At 35.9% G+C, this 20,299-nt stretch overlaps 2 protein-coding genes across 6 annotated transcripts; one reads left to right on the top strand and one right to left on the bottom strand.

Annotated features, from left to right (window-relative positions):
- Positions 1-3,231: 3,231 nt before the first annotated feature.
- On the top strand, positions 3,232-6,599 carry LOC125201796 (putative LRR receptor-like serine/threonine-protein kinase At2g16250). Its single transcript, XM_048100051.2, has 3 exons — positions 3,232-5,241; positions 5,310-5,440; positions 5,835-6,599. The coding sequence occupies exons 1-3, from the start codon at positions 3,512-3,514 to the stop codon at positions 6,428-6,430; spliced, it is 2,457 nt and encodes an 818-aa protein (XP_047956008.1). The 5' UTR covers positions 3,232-3,511; the 3' UTR covers positions 6,431-6,599.
- A 643-nt stretch (positions 6,600-7,242) lies between these two features.
- On the bottom strand, positions 7,243-19,999 carry LOC125201797 (HAD-superfamily hydrolase, subfamily IG, 5'-nucleotidase). 5 transcript variants are annotated; one of them, XM_048100053.2, is made up of 17 exons: positions 19,534-19,998; positions 17,639-17,943; positions 17,266-17,343; positions 16,921-17,135; positions 15,579-15,671; positions 12,820-12,903; positions 12,153-12,269; positions 11,648-11,753; positions 11,497-11,556; positions 11,314-11,367; positions 10,716-10,773; positions 10,129-10,205; positions 9,030-9,100; positions 8,466-8,526; positions 7,886-7,945; positions 7,738-7,818; positions 7,243-7,662 (listed from the first exon to the last, which is right to left on the bottom strand). In XM_048100053.2, exons 1-17 carry the CDS (start codon positions 19,682-19,684, stop codon positions 7,540-7,542), a joined length of 1,794 nt encoding a protein of 597 aa, XP_047956010.1. In that variant the 5' UTR covers positions 19,685-19,998; the 3' UTR covers positions 7,243-7,539. The 5 variants fall into 5 exon arrangements, 3 of the variants coding, with proteins under 3 accessions (XP_047956010.1, XP_047956012.1, XP_047956013.1); XM_048100055.2 differs by having other exon boundaries at positions 7,738-7,800; positions 19,534-19,996; XM_048100056.2 differs by having other exon boundaries at positions 19,510-19,651.
- Positions 20,000-20,299: the final 300 nt, after the last annotated feature.

Here is a 20,299-nt window from a genome sequence, read left to right as displayed (position 1 = left end):
CTTTTTCTCCTTTTCTCTCTTATTTTACCAATTTCTTATTAAAACTCGTCTCGTCCACAAATGAGACTATTTTTTTCGTCATTTTCTTAGACAAATTCTGAAGTTCTCGTGCATTAATCAAATAAGAGGATTTAATTAATCACGTTCATTAACTCAGTAAATTAATTACTTCAAATTAATCTTAGTAAGTGCGGTTGTAACAAAACTTGAGAAATTGTGTACGAAGAGTAGAACAAAAATATTATAGCAAACAAATTGGTAAAAGCTCACATATGCGTGGATCAAGTCGACCCCAATAAAAACTACTCCGAATTTGGTCCAATCTAGACCCGATCAAAATGCTTATGTGATCGTCATATTTGGATGTGCTGGTCATGACGAACACTCCGAGTTAATTCTCAAATGTTGTTGTAGACTACGATTAGCTCCCTACACCAACGTTATGTGGGTTACCACTCCGTGAACCACTATTAAGAGTCATTCGATCTCCCCTACAACACCAATGTCCAATGATACCAAATTAGAAAACTCATTTTAAAATAAAAGAGAATCCATTTAATTTTAAAATCTCACATTTATTATTTTATACAACCAACTTCCTTACATTAGAGTCCATGACTGCCACTAGACCTAATTTTGTTCAAAAATAGAAATTTCAAATTCATACACGAGTCCACATCTGATGGATGATTGCAAGAGCTCTCATTTGTGCAAGTGGCTGCAAAAGTCTGACTATAGTATTTGTCGACCTATTATATTTACTCGTGAAATGAAAACATGATCGACAGATATGTATGGTTCATTCATTGTACTTATAGATAAGGCAAAATTAGCATATTAAAAAGACACCGATCACATAATTCTAAAATATAATATGAGTTTCTTGTCCTAATAAACGAAACCCTAACATCTCAAAATCAATATCCATCCAAGTTGAATGGTTATCAAATTTTTTTTGTTAAATCACACCACTGGGTGTATATACAAGTAATAAAACTGCTTAATCAAAATCTTTAAATATAAAGACGAACTTTAAGAAGAAGTACAAGACGTCAATGATTATGGTTAATTATTAGGACTACAAAGAAAATAATCGAGAGTAATGTATGTATCAGAATCAGATAGTTCAACAATACCAATTTTCATTTAATAGGTCAAGAATCAAGAACAATTTCACATGATCATATCATAAAATATAAAATTACTATTAATTACTAATATCTACTAACAAATTTTGGACCGTAAAAACAGTTTGCACCAAATTTTGTGAACTACGAAATTGGATAATTATATTTCTGATTAAAAACTTCTGCACGGGAAAATAAATAATACTCTCAATTACTTAAAAAACTAAATAAGCTATATTTTGTCTAAATACTTTTGCACGTGAAAATACGTAATAAAGCTCAATTACTTATATTTTGATAATCTTTGTTGGATTTTCAAAATATAGGGAATGGACCACCATCGTTTAAATAGTAGTGTCCATTTTACGATTGAATTCATCCACTAAAATTATTTTTTATTTCTATTTATGAAAATTTTCTAACCATTTTTTGTCCTCTCATAGAACTATATTTATTATTTCTCATTTTTCGTCTCTATGCATCCCCGATAGTGGACTAGCCGGCGCCCTAGCCGCCGGCATGCGACTAGGCGCTCGGCTAGTCCACTATTGCAACCGGCTAGCTGAGAGGACGAAAAAAAAATGCCCGAAAGGACGCTCATGGACGAGTAATATAGATGAATATTAATAGTACTCCCTCCGTCCCATAAAAGTTGAGTCGTATTCCTTTTTAGTCCGTCCCAACAAAGTTGAGTCATTTCCTTTTTTAACTAAAGACAAAACATCTAATCACTTTTATTTTATTCCATCATTTACTTTACTCTCTCTTATCTTTCCTACTTTTTTCATCTCTACTATTTATTTAATATAAATTCTTAATCTCCGTGCCCAAAAGTTTTGTCTCAACTTTTATGGGACGGAGGGAGTAGGTTTTAAATGGCCTAACTTCGGCAAAATCTTGGTTTTACATGACTTTCAAATCTTAATTTCAAATTTTACAAGGCTAGTCACATTTGGAAAAAATGTTGTTTGTCTACGCTGACAAGTAAGTTGACAACAAATCTAAAAGTCGTTCCCAAAATTAAAATCAGACCAAATTTTGTGGAATTTAATATTCAAACGAATTAATCCTATATATAATAGAGAAGGTCTCCATGCACGCGTATGAGGAGGATCAGTATCCCAAATCCAAGGCACGATGAAACACACCCCAAAGTGGGTGCATACAAGTTTTTGTCTATGCAATATTGTCTAATTTGAACATACTAAAAGACACATGTATTTCACCTTTTGTGTCTCATTTAACACATTATTATTTGTTATTCTCCATGTCCGCAAAAACTCCGATTGAGTAGGGCATAAATATTAAAAAAAAATGGATAGAAAAAAATAATTGGACGTGAGTCTCATTTATATATAGTAATTTTATAATAAAAATAAGTAAAATAAATTAGTTGAACATAGAGCTTACTTATCATTTATAGTAAAAATGAACCGGAACTTTTAATCGCACACAGAGGGAGTATTCATACTCCCTCCACCCATAAACAATTGTCTTATTTTTTTTCATTTTAGTCTATTCCATAAAATTAGTAGGAGTACTATAAATTCTTGTTGTCAAGTTTTTTCTCTTACGAGATGAGTCTCATTATCCATCAACAATACTGTAATTACTCTTTATTTCTATCCTTCTTTGTACCTTATAAATTTTGTAGTATTAAAATTCATGACATCTCAGTCCCCCTATTATCTATTAAAGGTTAGAAATTTTAAAGGGACATATGTATTAAAGGTTAGAAATTTTAAACATTATCTATCCACTTTCACAGGTGTATATAGCGATAATGTTTGGATTAATAAAATAAATATTGCTCCGTTCGAAAAAAAAAATAAATTTCATTTGTGGATGTCACGAATTTTAATGAAAAATTAGTAAAGTAAAAGGAGTAGAAAGAAAAAATGGATAAAATATAACAGAGAAACATTCCATTTTTAGAAATGAAACTAATTTTTATGAACATTAAAAAATGACAAAATAAGACTATTTTCATGAACGAACGGAATACAAATTTGAAATTTCTAAAACCAGATGACTTTTGGCATCAGAACTAATCATTCTATTACTATCCCTACAAAACACATGCACTACTAGTATGAAGTATAGGTACGGCATAATAATTTCCACACAATACTTATTTATAGTCGCCTTTGAAGCTAACTGATAAACAAAATCTGGTTAAGCAGGAAGGTGCTCAACGCTATTCATCAACACCCCTTTCCGCCATTAATGCCTTCTTCACTTCACTCACCAACGCACACCAACCACTTCCAAAATTAGGCATTTTAACCACATCTCGTGATCCTCTTCCCCCTCTTTTTTTCGCACCCAATCACTCCACCATAACCATATGATACTACTTGATTATTGAGTTTCATTTCATTTTCATGGCTCTCCACCTCTTATTATTCCTCTCGCTGCTCACCTCCGCCCTCAGTTTCCCCGCCGAGCGCCGCGCATTGCTCGATCTCCGCTCCTCTCTCGGAATCTCTGCTAAAAGCTGGCACAAAAAGGCCGATCCCTGCCTCAATTGGACCGGAATTCGCTGCCGAACCGGCCACGTCACTTCGATTACGCTATCAGGTTTGAGGAGAAGTCTCCAAGGGAGGCGAAATCCGCATTTCGCAGTTGATTCGTTGCAGAATTTTCCTCTTTTATCCACCTTTAATTCATCTGGTTTTGTGCTATCCGGCGAGATTCCGGATTGGTTCGGCACGAAGATGAACAATCTCCGAGTTCTCGATCTTAGCTCGAGTTCCGTTTCTGGCTCAATCCCCTTGTCTCTCGGGAGTTTGAGCAATCTTACGTTTTTGAATTTGTCTAACAATTCCATCACCGGAAGCATGCCAATCGCATTGGAGAAGCTGCACTCGTTGTCAGTCCTCGATCTCTCTCAGAATTCACTGACGGGACAGATTCCTGAAGAGATTTCATCTCTTCGGAATCTCAACACTCTCGACCTCTCGTTGAACTATTTATCCGGTGCGATCCCCATCGGTTTTGCTCTGTTTTCGAGTCTTAAGCAGTTGAATTTGAGCAGAAACAGCTTGAGCTCCTCGATTCCCTCTCAGATTGCAAATCTTTCCAAAATGGAGGAGCTTGACCTCGGATTGAATTCGCTGAGCGGGGAGCTACCTCCGGAGCTGGGACAGTTGAGGAGATTGAAGTATCTAGATGTTTCTAGAAACAACTTCACCGGCCTCTTACCTCCCTTTTTCAATGCCACTGCTGCAGTCTTCAACTTCTCCGGCAATCTCTTCTATGGAAATGTCAGCTCCGGGTTTGTATATGCTGGTGTAGTTGATCTATCAAGCAACTTTTTAGGAGGGGAAGCGCCTAATGGAAGCCTCTTTCGTCTCTCAAACAATTGCTTTTTGAAGGGAGAAAGGCAGAGGGAATTTGAGAAATGTTCCAAGTTTTACAGGGATGTTGGTATACCCTATGGCAGTGATAGTACCCAGCAACCAACGCCACCACCGCCTCGATTGGAAGAACCAACGAAGAGGGGGCGAAGTAAACTGCTTTATGTTCTGATTGGAGTTTTTGGTGGGATTGGTTTAGTCTTCATACTTGTAACAGCATTCCTGTTGCTTCTGAGATCACATAGAGCTGGGAGAAGTAATCAGCAAGCGCAGAGTAGAGATGTCGAGCAGCCTCCCACGCTCGTTGCTGACTTGTCTAGCTTGGGAGAGCCGTTCACATTTGAGCAGCTGGTTGTGGCAACGAGCAATTTCAGTAACGAGAACTTGATAAAGCAGGGGCACTCGGGTTGCCTGTTTCGTGCGAGGCTGGAGGACGGGGAGCTTGTAGTTGTGAAGAAAGTGGATCTGCAGTTGGTGAGAGCAGAGCTGTTTGTGGCGGAGTTGGAGTTTCTTGGGAAGGCGAGGCACCAGAGGCTGGTGCCACTTGTAGGGCACTGCTTGGACGATGATAATGTGAAGTTTCTGGTCTATAAATACATGCCGAATGGGGATTTGTCGAATGCGTTGTACAGGATGACGAGTTCAGAAGAAGGGCTGCAGTCATTGGATTGGATCACGAGGCTGAAGATTGCGATTGGAGCTGCAGAGGCCTTGTCCTACTTGCACAATGAGTGCAATCCTCCTCTTGTCCATAGGTACTATCAAATGTGAAGTTTTGTGCATATTTAGCAAAGCACTGAACTTGGTTTCTTGTTTTATGCAGAGATGTTCAAGCGAGTAGCATCCTTCTTGACGACAAATACGAGGTTCGGCTTGGGAGTTTCAGTGAAGCTTGTGCTACGGGTTCCAATAATCATCAGGGCATGGTAGCGAGGCTGACTTCTAGTAGACGGGGTAAGAGTTATGCAATGAAATGAACTCCGGTTTTCAGATTTTGATTGCTATATGAACTAGGATAATGTGAAGTGTTTTGTTAGTATGCCTTGAATCTGTATAGTTTGCCGCTAGTCAAACGGGGTCTCGCTATGCTATGTTTCTGGTTTATGCCCTAATTGTTATATTGGGCCTAGCCCGTCTTCTGTGTGCCTATTTATATAGAAGTAGGACACACAACTCTGTAATCCGAAAAACAAACTGAATACAATTTGTTTTCCTTTCCTGCCCGTGGACGTAGCCAACACAGCGTTAGTGAACCACGTAAATATATGTCTCTTTACGTTTCTGTTTGACTTGATTACACAATTATTCTATCCTGTCACGACAGTTTGATGGTTGTAAAAATTGGCAGGATCATCGTCTGGTACGTGTGCTTACGACGTGTACTGTTTGGGGAAAGTATTGCTTGAGCTGGTGACGGGGAAGGTTGGGATATGCACGACGAGTGATGCTGATTCACAGCAATGGTTGGACAGCAACTTACCATTCATCAGTATCTACGAGAAGGAACTGGTGAATAAGATTGTGGACCAATCTCTTATAGTAGACGAGGATCTTCTTGAAGAGGTATGGGCTGTTGCGGTGGTGGCTAAGTCTTGCCTGAATCCCAAGGCCTCGCGGCGCCCTTCAATGAGGCATGTGGTGAAAGCACTGGAGAATCCATTCAAGGTGGTGAGGGACGAGAATTTCAGCTCAGGGAACCTGAGAAGAGGCTCGTCTAGGCAGTCGTGGACAGCTGCATTGTTCGGTAGCTGGCATCATAGCTCCTCTGGCAGCTCCAACATGTCGAGCCAAACGAACAAGGAGATCATTGGGGGGCTGAGACAGGCCGAGAGAGTCGGGTCTCGTGGTAGTGGGACGAACGACCATTCGTCTTCGCATAAAAGATCGTCGAGCGAAGTCTTCCCACATCCACTAGATATGCAAGACGCAGAGAGTGGAAACTGAGGATGTGTAGTGTGTGTATTCCTCAATGAGTGTGTGAGAGAGATTTGTTAGTCTAGGATAGGAGCTCTTATAGTTTTGCTCTATTTGTACATAAACCAATTTATTAGTCTTTGGGTGGTTCTGATCTGAGAAAGAAAACTTTTCAATAAATGGAGAGGAAATTTGATAAGGAATTGTTCGTGAAATGAAAGAAAAATTTACTATAAATGAATATAAATTTTTTTGGTGGACAGAACAAAACTAAATTTACTATAAATGAATATAAATTTTTTTGGTGGACAGAACAAAACTATTTTTATGATGTAAAAAAGAAATACATATGCGATTCAGATCTTAAACCACAATTTTAAAATTGTTTAATACTACTCAGTAGAGGCTTTTACAAACTGGGCCGATCCCTACATTTCAGAGGACTTCGATATAAAAAAAAAATGGGCCCCTAAACGTTCGAAGCTTTAAAAGTCATGTTCACAGCCACCCAATTCAAATGGTGGTTAAATTAACGATAAAGCGTAAAATTCGTCTTCAATATTTATTGAAATATTTTTTAGTCATATACTATATGATAGTTTTTAGTCTTAAATACTCTCTCACTTTCTATTTTAATCTTCCCATAAAAAAATGAGCATTTATATTTATGAAAAATTATCTCAAACTTATCACCTCTATACATATACCATACCACCATTAAAACACTAATAATAATTGAAGTCCCACTATATTAGTTACAAAACCAAAAGACGAGGATCAAATGAGGATTTCTAGCATCTTGATAAGCAAAATCACCTAGATGATGTTTTCAATTCATAAAATTGCTAACCAATTTACCTTTTCTTAAAGCATAATACTGTTTTATGTACAAGAGAATAGATTGTAAATAGAGTAGTTATATTTCGTTGCAGTCAACGAATCTTGCCTTGAGCCAACACTCTATTACATTCCTCTGTCGATACTGTAGTCCAGCGTCGCAGTTTAAACTTTTTCTTATTGACACAAAAGAGAAGAGTTTATGAAATTGGGGACTAAGAAAATGATTCACAACTTCTATGGGGTGAATAGTCTAAACGGTCGCTACCTTCACATAAGTCGATTCCTTGTTGCTCGTATCTTCAGAGGGAGAGGATATCGAACTCATGAGGCATGAAATCTTCACTTGGTCTATAGTACTTGTCCGGTGAATAGAGGCTCAAATTACTAACTTGGCCGGTATACAGGCAAGCGAATCTCTCCACCTGAACAAGCGTTACCAAGTGAATACCAACAATCGTTTGTAATCTAGGCATAGTTTTAACGGATGTTAGACTCACCTGATGAGCAAAGCGAGAATTTTGATATCCGGTCTTCATCAGCTGTCCCCATACCTTGTGGAACTGAGAAATGTCGATCAACTGATTAAGGACTTTAGTGGTGGTTTGCTATGATTCCTATTTATGCTTCTTGGTTATCACTTATTACCTTCTGATGACATTCTCGTTGCGCTTCTTGATGACTCAGCCGTGCTCCCTCCTGCTCACACTGATAAAACCAATTGTTCATAAGAGATAGTATTTGAAGTTGATTGAGCATACAAAACACTTCCAATTAACTCTTCAACATTTTATAGAAGATGATATAGCTTTTACAAAACTGTAATGCCTGAATAATTGGCGAGGTTGGCAGAGAATAAGTGAAAGTGTAATCAGCAAGCTATTGCCTTTCAGTTGTTTATCACACACTGTCAGTTTAGAAGCATAGGATCTCTCCACATAACTAATATACTCCCTCCGTCCCTTAAAAATAGTCCGCATTTGTCATTTTGGGATGTCCCTTAAAAATAAACCAATTCTATGTAAGGAAACTTTTTTTCTATCTAAGAATGTGGGTCTCATTCTCCACTAACAATACTCCAATCACTTTTTTCTTTTTATCTCTCTCTTACTTTACCAATTGTGCATTAAAACACGTGTCGTTTCACATGTTGGCTAATTTTTAGGGACAGAGGGAGTCCTTGTCTGAGTATACAGATTGTAAAATAAATTGTCTCAGCAGTACTAACCTCCAACTTATCTAGTTCAGAAAGTAGCTCTTCATTATTGACAGAGTTCTTGCCATCAAACCTGATCAAAGAGTATGGGAAAAAGGTTCTTAATATAAGTTCGAAATGCTGTGCACGCTTATTTGATTTTATAACTGAAAACATAAGAATGGACAACAAGCTTTTTAACTTGATTAACATTTTGAATAGGATGGGTAGAATGGCACTGCAGTACGGAGTCCTATTGCTAGCGACATGCAGAACGGGGATTATCAACACTGGGGTAAATTTAGGTGGCACACGCAACAGTTTGAGTCCCTATTTAGTTAAACCTATACAATCCAACTTAGTGTTACTGTCCAGAGCCCATAAGAAAGAGTTAATATACGCAACGAATTTTCATTTTTTAAGGGCAGGAGATTATATTTTGTAGAAACAGTTTATCAGCTGGGCAGGAAGAATTCTAGTAAGACTGATCCTGGATTCTTTTCTATCACCAGCTGAGCAGAATGTACGCTTCAACGAAAATTCCAGACACATAATATCAGTGGCTTGAAAATGAGAGCGGACAGAGCCGAGAAGTACCTGAGAGACCACTTCAGATGATGAATTTGGTCCTCTATATGGTCACGCTTATACCTCAACAACTGAAGTTCCTAAAGAGAATTAACAAGAAGGTATAAATGTACGGAATCAAGGACCAAGTTAATATTCTATGATCACAGACACAACAAAGGTAGAAAGAAACATCAAAATAGTCAGCGGTCAGTTTCTCATAGCATTTGAAGCTTAGAGAAATGAAGCAAATGAAGAATAATGCCATCACCATCATCAGTTTCTCACTAATTGTTCTTCAATAAATGAACATTGAGCATTACCCCACCAAATGAGAAATGAAACAAAAACCTTTATCTGGCAGTTATATAAGACCTTTATCTGGACTACTAACAAAATGGATTGTTCCTCACACTTTAAAACTGAAACTTGGACTATATGATCCTAATAATACCTGAAAAACTGGTTTTCAGTTCAGGTCGTTTCTTCAATAAATGAACATTGAGCATTACCCCACCAAATGAGAAATGAAATAAAAACCTTTATCTGGCAGTTATATAAGATTTGGATTACTAAAAGATGGTCTCCGAAATGTGAGACATTATTTGTAACTTTAAGGGTCTACTGACTGAGAGAGAATATTGAGCATTACCCCACCAATCTTTCATTTATAAAGATGGAATCTCACAAGATAGGCAAGACATTTATAAATTTTTCTACTTTGGAAGATCTATGTGAATAAGGTTCCCAAAATGAGAACCTATTTTTATCCCAATTCTGTCTGAAGACTCTGAACAGATCACACACACACTATCTTGAAGGTTTTGACGTGAATTGAGGTATGTCTGGTCTTGGTATTAAATTATTCTCAATTTTTGTTAAATGTTACATGCATCGTAGGCGTTTCTCAAACGCGGCGTTTTTAAAAACGCACTCATGTGAGCGGTTTTTTCTTGATTTTGTAAATAAAAAAAAATTCCCCATTTGGGAACACCTTTTTGTAGATCTTCCCCAAAGTAGAAAAAATCCCAGCATTTATACCCATCCACAGCACATAGTGGTTAGCAAATCCTTTAACAAATTGCGGAAGCTACAAGATATGCCAAAACCTGTAGATTAATATAAATACCTTGCGAGTTTCTCTTAATGTCCAAAGAAGTTCTACTTCCTTCTCAAGCTCTGGAACAACTAGCATTGTTCTCCATCCTACAAAAGATTAACATTCCTGAATCAAACATCAGAAAATAACTTAATACACCAGCATCTTTAACTTATGTGCTTCTTATTTAAACAAAAACAAACTCATCTGAGGTTAATGAAGCTAAATGGTGGAAAAATATACTACTTATCACAATACTCTTATTACAATTTAGATCTGAACACATGAATTTATTTTTTCCCTTCAGGATAATATAACCAATCATAGGCTAGCACTTTCTTGAGGAGAAAATGAAGTAGTCTTAACTAGAATTTTTGGTGAAAAATATCTCACAAAAATATTCTCAAGATTCACCTCTAGAACAACTCTTCACATCACAAAAAAATAGATAGCATTACTTGCACAATTCAAGCATAATGCTGTTAGTCAAGCATAAATCAATTATAATGTTATTCCTTCCGAATGAACCAAGAATTCAAGATTAAGCAAATGAATTGCAGTCAATGAATACAAACCCCCACTTATCATGAAAATGAAGGAGATGATAGATGATATACCAAGAACTTTTTTACTCCGCAGAATGTCTCCATATATGTGATCTCCAACATAAAGTACCTAAAATATAAGATGTAAGTTGTTGAAATATTCAAACAAATCAAAACCACAGAAAACCTGAGCACCACAATGGAAAAAATGATCTTTCCTCCGCACACAGTATCAGTGGGCGAAGAAGACTACTAACAAAGGTACCATTCCTCATACAGTATCAATGAGAAAGGACTACTAACAAAATGGATTGTTCCTCATCACACGTAGTATCAGTTTTAAAGTGTGAGGAACAAATGGAGAATGAAAAACTACTAGCAACTTTCAGAATGTACTCATTTGTCTAATAAAGAAACGACCTGAACTGAAAACCAGTTTTTCAGGTATTATTAGGATCATATAGTCCAAGTTTCTATCTCATATTAGGAACAGTTGGCATATTTTTGTAAGCCACAATTTCCGAAAAAGTGGCACTAACTAATGGTCCATGCATATCTCAAGCATAGTATGCCCACTGGTGATTTCTCAATGGAGCTTGACTCTGTTGACCTATAAAGAGATTAAAATTGACATCACCTAAGATGTGGACATCCATACTGAATGGAGTACCTGGGAGCTTGACTCTATAGACAGCAATTTATGCAGGTGGCCAACATTTCCTCCCTGAAAGTGTAACTCCGGAAAATTAGTGAGCAGAGTTGAAGGATATCAATATAGATATAAACGGCTGTTGATTCTTTTCTTCTTTCACAAGAGGGAAAATGTTAGCAGTAGCTTACTGAATAGGGTTACCTGGAAAACTTGACAGCTTTTATCCAGGATCTTTAGTGGCAACCTTAGAGAAGAATCTACCTGGTTAGTCAATAAAAGAAAAGTCAATCAGCCTTGTGCAGGAGTCGCACACAATGATCTGTTTAATAAGATTATAAAAATGTACACTAACCTGAGGCATAGGAGTTCCATTATCTGTATTAAGAAGCATACCCGACTCTGGGTCCACTTCAAAAAGACTCGCACGGTTTTCATCATGGAAAAAACCTGGTTTCGCACTGTTGGAAATAAGTAATAACATGTAACGTCAGACGTTATCACAAGATAGCCAAGAGAACTTTCAGCTCATTTATCCATCATCAGAGGCTTTTAAGCCATGGACTATGACCAATAACACATATAATGTGCACTCTAATTAACTATAATTCTCTGGTTAAAAGCAACTCAGTGTGATGACAGAATACAGACTTCAAGAAAGACATAGAAGTTAGCTCAACATATCCTATCCACACCAAACACCGACTAATGACACCTTAAATAACAAAATCAACTCATCTAAAAAGTCATCTAAAGATGGTTAAAAGTGTAAATATGAAATTTCAGCACATGTTACTGAAAGTTGGTGATGCAGTAGTGCTAATATTAGAACTTTCTAATAATAAAGGAAAGCTTCCAACCTCCCAGTAATAACAACATCAAAATACTGAAGCCAGTCAAAATTCAGAACGGAGCAATCTTCCGCTGATCTTGGTCCACAGAGGAAGTTCATCACAATATTTGTATAATCCCATAAGCTGCAGAATAAAAGAAATGTTTTTAGTCAGACATCACCATGATAGAAATTCATATGTCAGAATCAGTCTCAACACACATTTGTTATGGATGACAGAGAATGGATCCCAGTATTTCACAATCTGTACAAGATTAAAAAGGCAGTACTTATTTGAGCAGAAATTCCAATTATTTGACATAAAAAGACGTAACCCATCAATACTATCACATATCGTTATAATTTATTGTAATTACTATAAGAAGAACCCTCTCATCCTACATCTGTAAACTTTCCCATTAAGCATCATGGAGGCTTAAGGAGATCCTTGAGATAGACCTAAATGACATACATTGACATAAATGACCTGTATGATGAATATAGAATATGTTTGTATAAAATAATAGTACCTGATATACTGCATATATATGTTATAGTATAAGTAATAAGGCATTTTAGTCAAGCAGTAAGTCTGGTGAACCATTTCCATCCACTGGAGCATTATAACATATATTTTTCATAAGACATTCACCATTAGGTTCCTTATCATATTCTAAACCACAGGATTCATTTACCTGTTTGTCACCAGAAAGGTAGCACGGCCAGAATCTCTAAGCATCTTTAGCATGGGAACAATTGAGGAGTCTTCGTTGATATATCTGAGTAGATAAGCATGATTTCAAAGTTAAGATTTAAAGAATCTGGGCTGACAATTTGGCACCAGTAATGAAAAACAAATAAGGAAATATTGCAAAGGTGAGAATAACTAACTAATGTTAGACTGCAAAATAAGAGAACAGCAGTGATGTAAAATATGAACCTTTGCATGATCACACAAATGTAATGTAACCTCACACAAGCATCAACTGGGTAACTTGAGACGAACTTATGAGATAGTTTGTCAATGTGAATTTACAAAAACCCTAACAAGGTAAACTGAAAAGAGCTGATAAAATAGCTGTCAAACTATGACTATCTAACCAAAATGATACGTGCTAACAGTTAGTGTTCAGTTACTTATGATGAAGATTGAATTCTAGCATTTGAAGACAATATATACTCCCTCCATACTCATCAAAATCCCTATTCTCTTTTCACACAGATAAACAATGACTGTATTTGGAAAAGTAAATTAAATGCATTTGGTCATCTGAAATAGAAAAGTTGTAAAATTCAAAGATCATGAATAGGAGTATGTTATGACAAAGAATAGTTAATATACCTCGAAAGAAAAGGACTATGTTCTTTGGATGGACTAAATATGAATCCGTGAAAAGTTTTGTTGATGAAAGGGCATAAATTTTAACCTAATGACAGCTCAAAGTTTCCTGTTGGATTCACAATATAAATGCTCAATTATCTTGACCTTGTTCATAACTCGGCCTTCTTGTAAGATTCAATATAGACCAAGTTCATGATATTCGGGTTTATTTCAGTTTGTATTACAAAGCATTTACTGCTCTTTCATCAGAAGTGACCAAAGATGTTTATTTTCAATAATCATGACATCATTCATGGTAATTGACATTCCTAAGACCCATTATAGATCAAGACATCTAAATTTATTACACTCAGCATTTACAAATAATTACTAGCCTTATGTCAGTTAAAATAGGCATTGAAAAGAGAATCTAACATATAGCCGCCATCACCCTGCATTAAAATCCCCACCTACAAAGGAACAACATCTACATTGCATATGTATATCATGCAGTAATGAAGTTTAAATAATTAAAAACTCATGAATCAAGAAAAATTAACTTTTCTGTTGTTGCAAGACGTAAAGAAAAATACATCCTAAAACAACTGAAGATGCAACTAAGGAATTATAAATGATTTTTTGCTCAAATATTTATGAACCAAGGCATTCAACAACAAAATGCTTTGTAAGTTCTTATATATCAACCAGATCCATATAATGCTATCTGACCCTGAACCTAATTTGAGAAATGCTTTTTAGTTATCAATTAATTATCAGGGTTTGGATATTACATTTCGGAATTATTATTTTACACTCCCCTCGCCCCCTATAAATAGAGAATTTGGGGATGACATGAGTTTTAATGCGAAATTGGTAAAGTAGGAAGAAGAGAAAAAGTAGTTAAAGTAGTATTAGTAGATAGTGGGGCCCACATCATTAGTAGTGTAATGTGTTGTGAAAATTTTGCAAAAATAGAATTGGACTAATTTTGGTGGACTGACCAAAATGGCAAAAGGGGGCTATTATTTGGGGATGGTACTTCCTTTTTCATAGGAATTCAATGATATTGAAATTTATATGGTACAAAGGGATCTGTCTATATGATGGTGATATCACAGTGGCAGTTATTATACCAAAGAAATTCTATGGGAGGTGCCAGAGAGAGATTCTTCAGAGTAATTTCTACAAAGAAACTGACAAAAGTTAACACCAATTTGAGAAATATAGAGAATGAGATGGATTATGCTATATATTATGCTTAATTGAGATGGATTATGCTATATATATATTTTGGAGAATAGTTTTATAGTTTGTCTACAATACATTAATTATGATTTGAAAAACTCGGGGAGAACTTTGTCCTTTTCATGATGAGTATATAAGGCAAACCAAGAATCAAGATAAACGAAGTATGCGCAAATGAGGTGGATAATTCTATATAATCACAACTTGCTCTATTGGAGAAAAGTTATATAATAGTTTGTCTACAATAAAAAAAAATGACAGTTTGTAACTCGGGAATAATTTTGTGCTTTTCTAGATGAGTATAAGGCACACCAAGAATCAAGATAGACGAAAGTCAAACCTCTAGACAAAAATAAAAAAGATAACAATATAATGAAAATTAAAAAAGATAATAGTGGTTTTAGTTACGACAAATCCATTTGCACGAGAAAGGAGAAACAAAAAGATCGACAGCTGCAACATCACAGTAGATACAGATATGAATGCGCTGCTAAAAAATGATAAGGAATAAATTAAATTAGCAGGTAGTCAAAAACAGGGCTGTTGGCGCCTGAGCATGACTTTGCACTACTTTAACACTAAATAGAAGACCTCACGAGAGGCTCACTGCATTTAATGTTTTCAATGAATATATAATATTTCTGCCCTCAATGCTACTAGAGGTTAAGCAGGTAATATTACCAGTTCCGTGCGTGCATTTATTGTCAAACGTTTTTAGATGATAAAATAATAGAAGAAATACATGAAAGGATGTGTGTGAAAGAGGAAACCTAGGGACTCGTAAGAAATATTTAGTTCGACATTCTTTCCCATGCATATAGTTCAACAGAAAAACAAAACAATTGCTACTCTGCACTTGTAAAGCAAAATGGAGGACCTTGTAATTACCTTTGGGGATCTTTTGCAACCATCTTTTTCAATGTCCCATCACGATGGCACAGATCAACTGCAGCTCGAACATCTTTGTACATACGAGAGTAGCTGCAAGTCGTGACATGGCAATGATGTTAATACAACGAGTACAAGTTAAATCTCTAACTATATGAAAGCAGCAAACATTGTTGTTATATGTAGTAAATAGCTTAACTAGTGAGTTTCTAGCATCTAATGATATTTCTCTTCATGGTGTTAGCGTTGTATTTCAAAACTAAAAAAGTAGAGGAATGTAGAGCATTCTAAGTAGGTTTCACAGAAAATATCCACGAGTCAGAAAGATCAAAGTAATATTTTGAATATCAACAGCAATTCTTTTGACACCAAAGTTGGACCATTTCAAAGCATTTCAAACAAAAGTATTATTAATATTCAATAGTATTACTGGATCTTATTTCCCATCTCACGACTCACATAAGGTTTTTTTGTGTAAAATCAAATTGTGCCAGATCTTTTATAGAATGGTGTCCAATTCCAATATGGACGTATTCTACATATATATAAACCACTTCTGACAGATCTAAACTCATTTTTCTCCATTATTTTTTTCTATACAATTATATAAATTGCTAAAGTTACAAATAAGTATTCTCCAAGAAATTATAGAAAGTCTTTTACATGTCTTCTCAACATATATAATAGCCAGCTGATACAGCTATGGCAGTTTTAACAACAATTATTTACTGATTATTAACTTCAATCTTCATGATGAGAACTCGCAAAAACAAACTTGAGCAGATATTTAACAATTTCTTCCAGGGAAAACAATGTTCCACAAAATAATTCATTAAACACAACTACAGGTTGACAAATGTAAATAAACGCAATATGAGAACTAAAAGAATAATCTTACTATTTTGAATATATAGATGAAAACAGGTCTAGCATAAAAGTCGCCCTCATCGTATTACTGCTAATCTAAAGCCAATTTCAGACTGCTTATCACCAAGCAATCCTGAATAGTAACACTATTTCTGAGGTATATAAGCTATTAAGACTACGTTGATAGCTTCAAGCAGGGAAAGATAGTTTTATATAATCCAACTGTGCACAAAAGATCAAATATCACTTGTGAAAGTTAATTTCACTGTTCATTCAAAACTGAAGAATGCTATTAGGATGCCCAAATTCATCGAAAAAGTACATGTATTGTGAATAATGTGACTTCTTCAAAAGTTGGAGGAACTTCACAGCATTGCTCAAATTTGTTACAGCATCATATGGTCGAAAAGTAAGGGGGACTGACTAACTGCAGTAGATAATGGATTAAAACAGAAGTGTGTTGTAGGTCTCTTACTCTGAGGGGATTTTTCCCAAGTTGTTGTCTTTATAGTCAACAAGTTGTGCAAATAAGTAAGCTTCAGCCAGGGAGAAAAGGGTATCAATTAAAGCATATTCAGGCTCATCAAATGCATCACGGATTAGTGTACTTCCATATGTAGCAACTTTCTCTTCCTTTGACAGCTCTCTAAATCCGTGATAAGCTACTTTGACATACTTATGCCTGTCCATCTATCGGAGAACGAGACAAACAATTTCATAAATACATAAAAACAAGAATCAAATTGAATAAAGTTTACTATAGAAGAATTTCAGTACCACCTTTGGAAACTTATGAAATGTGAGACTAAGAAACACATACCTTCAGTATATTGCCTCTCTTTTTATCTAGGACAAGCCCTCTGACCATGTAAGTCCAATCAAATGACCAACCAAGCAACTACACAAGCAAATTGAGTTAAAATGCTAAAGATTCTTAAGTCCAAAATATAAATAGAAATAACATTATTCTCATACATACTAAGTCTTTCATATATACTATTAACTATTTATATTACTCTGTAAGTTTGGATTCTGGAGACTGAAACTGGAGGACTGGAAAATAAATCACAATTTTAGCAAGATAGGCTTACATTTTATACTGAAAATAGCATTACTCAAATCAATTACTTTCCATTTTCCAACTACTTGCTATAAGCTAAGTGCAAGCTCAGTTACAGTAGGTAAATACTAACCTCAGCTGGGTATCCCAAATCATGAACTAGCTTTTTGACTGTGCCCTCATAGGCAAGTGATTCGAATGTCTCTGGTTTATACTGCGCCAACGTATAATCCATATCAAATCCGACAGCAACTATATTACGCATGTTTAGAGATCTATTGCAAAAGATCTGCTTTCCTATGTCAATCATTTGTCCTCCTTCAGGAGAAGACCACACACAAGGGTGTTTATCATCCACATTGCTGTTATTCCTCTCAAACTGCATTATTTTGCTGTCCATGGTATTACTTTTATAAAGCTGGTTATCACTTGACTCCTCTGTGCAAGAAAAGACAAGTATACTATAATTATAGGTATTCAAACAGAGATTTATCATCCATACCACTTTATATGCACTCTGGAAATAAAATTTGGACAAAGCAGGCCGGCTCTATAAATTCAGTTAAATGCCCTATAATAGTATATGTTGCTATGTTACTTCATATGTTTCCAATTGCTGTTATTGACATATATGCTCAGGATAATGTCATAATGACGCGGCATTGCCAACAATAAACTGATTTACATAGTGTTTTATATGATAGAACAATCAACCAAGAATTTCACATTGGACAAATGTACCGCTATATGTTCAATATAGAAATTTTCCATTATTGGCTAGACTTTCAACGTGGGATATCATATCAGTTAAACATAAAACTTTACAATAACCAAGAAATGGAAGTGACTACTCTTTTGAGGATAGGAAGTGACTACTTTGATTTTATGGTCGACAAGTAAAACACCCACAGACGGCTATATGTTAGGTTAGCAATAGAATCAAACTTTCAATTTAATTAGTGCGACGACAAAACTTATACTATATAAAACAAATGACATGAAATGCAATATGAAATAATCTAGAGACGATTTCATGCCTAAGGGGTATCTCAAAGTGTTATAAGCTAAAACCTAAATTAAAAACAACTCACAACTCCATGCAGTTATCAACTGTTATGCTATCAATTATATCAGCTCACATAATGTGATAAGACCCTTCAAGTTACTTACCAAAACCCACCCCCTAACCAGTGCCCAAAGGCCCCAAACTCATCATAATTAAACCCAGCAGATGAGCTTTCCAAACATCAAGATCAGGGATCAATGCTTGGCTGCTTGCATTTATTACACAAAATTCATCAGTCCATCCAAATACCATCGCCATACATACTCATTTCCCACCCTACATGCATGAATTTCAGGAGCCAGCACTTAATACCATTTTCCTTTTGCAAATGACATTACATGGATGACTTCCACCAAGCCTAGTTTTCCAAAATTATCCTATTCAAAATGATACATATTCCTCATCCAAGGTCTTCCCTAACCTTATGTTTAAGGAGGAGTCACCCCAGGCTTCCCTATGCCCAAACTTCTAGAAAACATCATGTCCTTAATGCATTTAGACTAATAGGAACCACCATTTCAATATGTCCTATGAGAAACAAGATTATTCTGTTGGAAAGTAAAGACATCAAAAATTTCATGAAAATAAAGTGTGGCGACACACTGACTCGGTTCAAAAGAGCAATGAATTTCACAATTTTCTCGAATTCTTTTCTTCCTATTTTACTTCAGTATAAATCCTTCAACATCAATCAATTGAGGTGTGGCGGGAAAGAAGAAACGAAGTAATGTACCAATTAATCAATGATTTCTCTAAAGAATGAAGCATGCACGTCGAAATTAAAAGAGTAGGTAGCTTGCAAAGCAGAATTTGATCCATAAACCAGAAAAACAATAAAAAATAAGAAGAATGTTTTTTCACTTGAATGAGTTACAGTCCTGCTTAAACACATACTCCAATAAAAAGTAGTAAGAAGAAAAAGAGGAACGCTCACGTACACAATCAATGGAGCTAGCACAAACCTCTGCTGCGAAAGACCTTCCTTCTACTCGGAAACCGATCGGAGATCGAAGAAGAAAACCTAGGCGAACGAAAATGCAAAATCCCGGGGGAGGAAGGAGTAGAAAATAAAGAGACGCAAAATGAAAATGAGCGTCCTCGAGCGATACGCATCTTGGCATTAAATAGCCATCTCTTCGCCTCAACGATTAAAAATAGCAGCACCGAATTCCCGAACACGATTCGAATTCGATGCGCCTCGTTGCCGCTCGAACTAAATGACGCATTAAAAAGCAATCAACAATGCGGTTCGAATTCGGATTCTCCGGCCACGTGGCGGCGGAGCAAGGCGGAGCTGTCGTGAGCTGTGGTGGCGGTAGTTGGCGGAAATTTGGGATTCTTCTATCGAATTTTTTGGTTGGGGAATTTTGGCGAACGTGTTGTGTGTGTTTTGGAGAAGTAACGGAAAAACTGACAGCCTTTAGATTCCTTAAGAGGAGTAATGAGGAAGACGCCTTGTTGCTAAAGTGATGGCGACATCAGGCTTATTTTCTGCCTGGAAAAATATGGTTTTTATTTTCTACGGAAATTAACGGATAATGATAGTATAAATTACTCTTATTCCTTTTTTATTCTCGAATTTATTCCCTCCAAATCCCATTAAATTAGCTTCTCATCAGTAATTTAAAAATAAAATGGGGGAGGGTTTGCTATTTTACAACTTGCGTTAGAATAAAAATCATGGGCAGTTAAAAAAAAAGTTACTTTTCTTTTTCTCTTTAGTTCATT

This window comes from Salvia hispanica, chromosome 2, assembly GCF_029641045.1.
Source record: "Salvia hispanica isolate PSC_SH4W2 chromosome 2, Shi_PSC_v1, whole genome shotgun sequence".
Classification (NCBI taxonomy): domain Eukaryota; kingdom Viridiplantae; phylum Streptophyta; class Magnoliopsida; order Lamiales; family Lamiaceae; genus Salvia; species Salvia hispanica.
Note: the sequence above shows the minus strand (reverse complement) of the source record. Positions and strands in the feature narration are given on the sequence as shown.

Bases quoted from the DNA above. Each gene is read 5' to 3' on its own strand.
- LOC125201797 (XM_048100053.2), bottom strand. From the start codon at position 19,684: ATGCGTATCGCTCGAGGACGCTCATTTTCATTTTGCGTCTCTTTATTT. The intron at 11,557-11,647 runs GTTAGTGTACAT...TTGACTAACCAG, and splicing joins ATGGAACTCCTATGCCTCAG to GTAGATTCTTCTCTAAGGTT. The intron at 10,774-11,313 runs GTACTCCATTCA...CTTATATTTTAG, and splicing joins CTATAGAGTCAAGCTCCCAG to GTACTTTATGTTGGAGATCA.
- LOC125201796 (XM_048100051.2), top strand. From the start codon at position 3,512: ATGGCTCTCCACCTCTTATTATTCCTCTCGCTGCTCACCTCCGCCCTC. The intron at 5,242-5,309 runs GTACTATCAAAT...TGTTTTATGCAG, and splicing joins AATCCTCCTCTTGTCCATAG to AGATGTTCAAGCGAGTAGCA. The intron at 5,441-5,834 runs GTAAGAGTTATG...AAAAATTGGCAG, and splicing joins GCTGACTTCTAGTAGACGGG to GATCATCGTCTGGTACGTGT.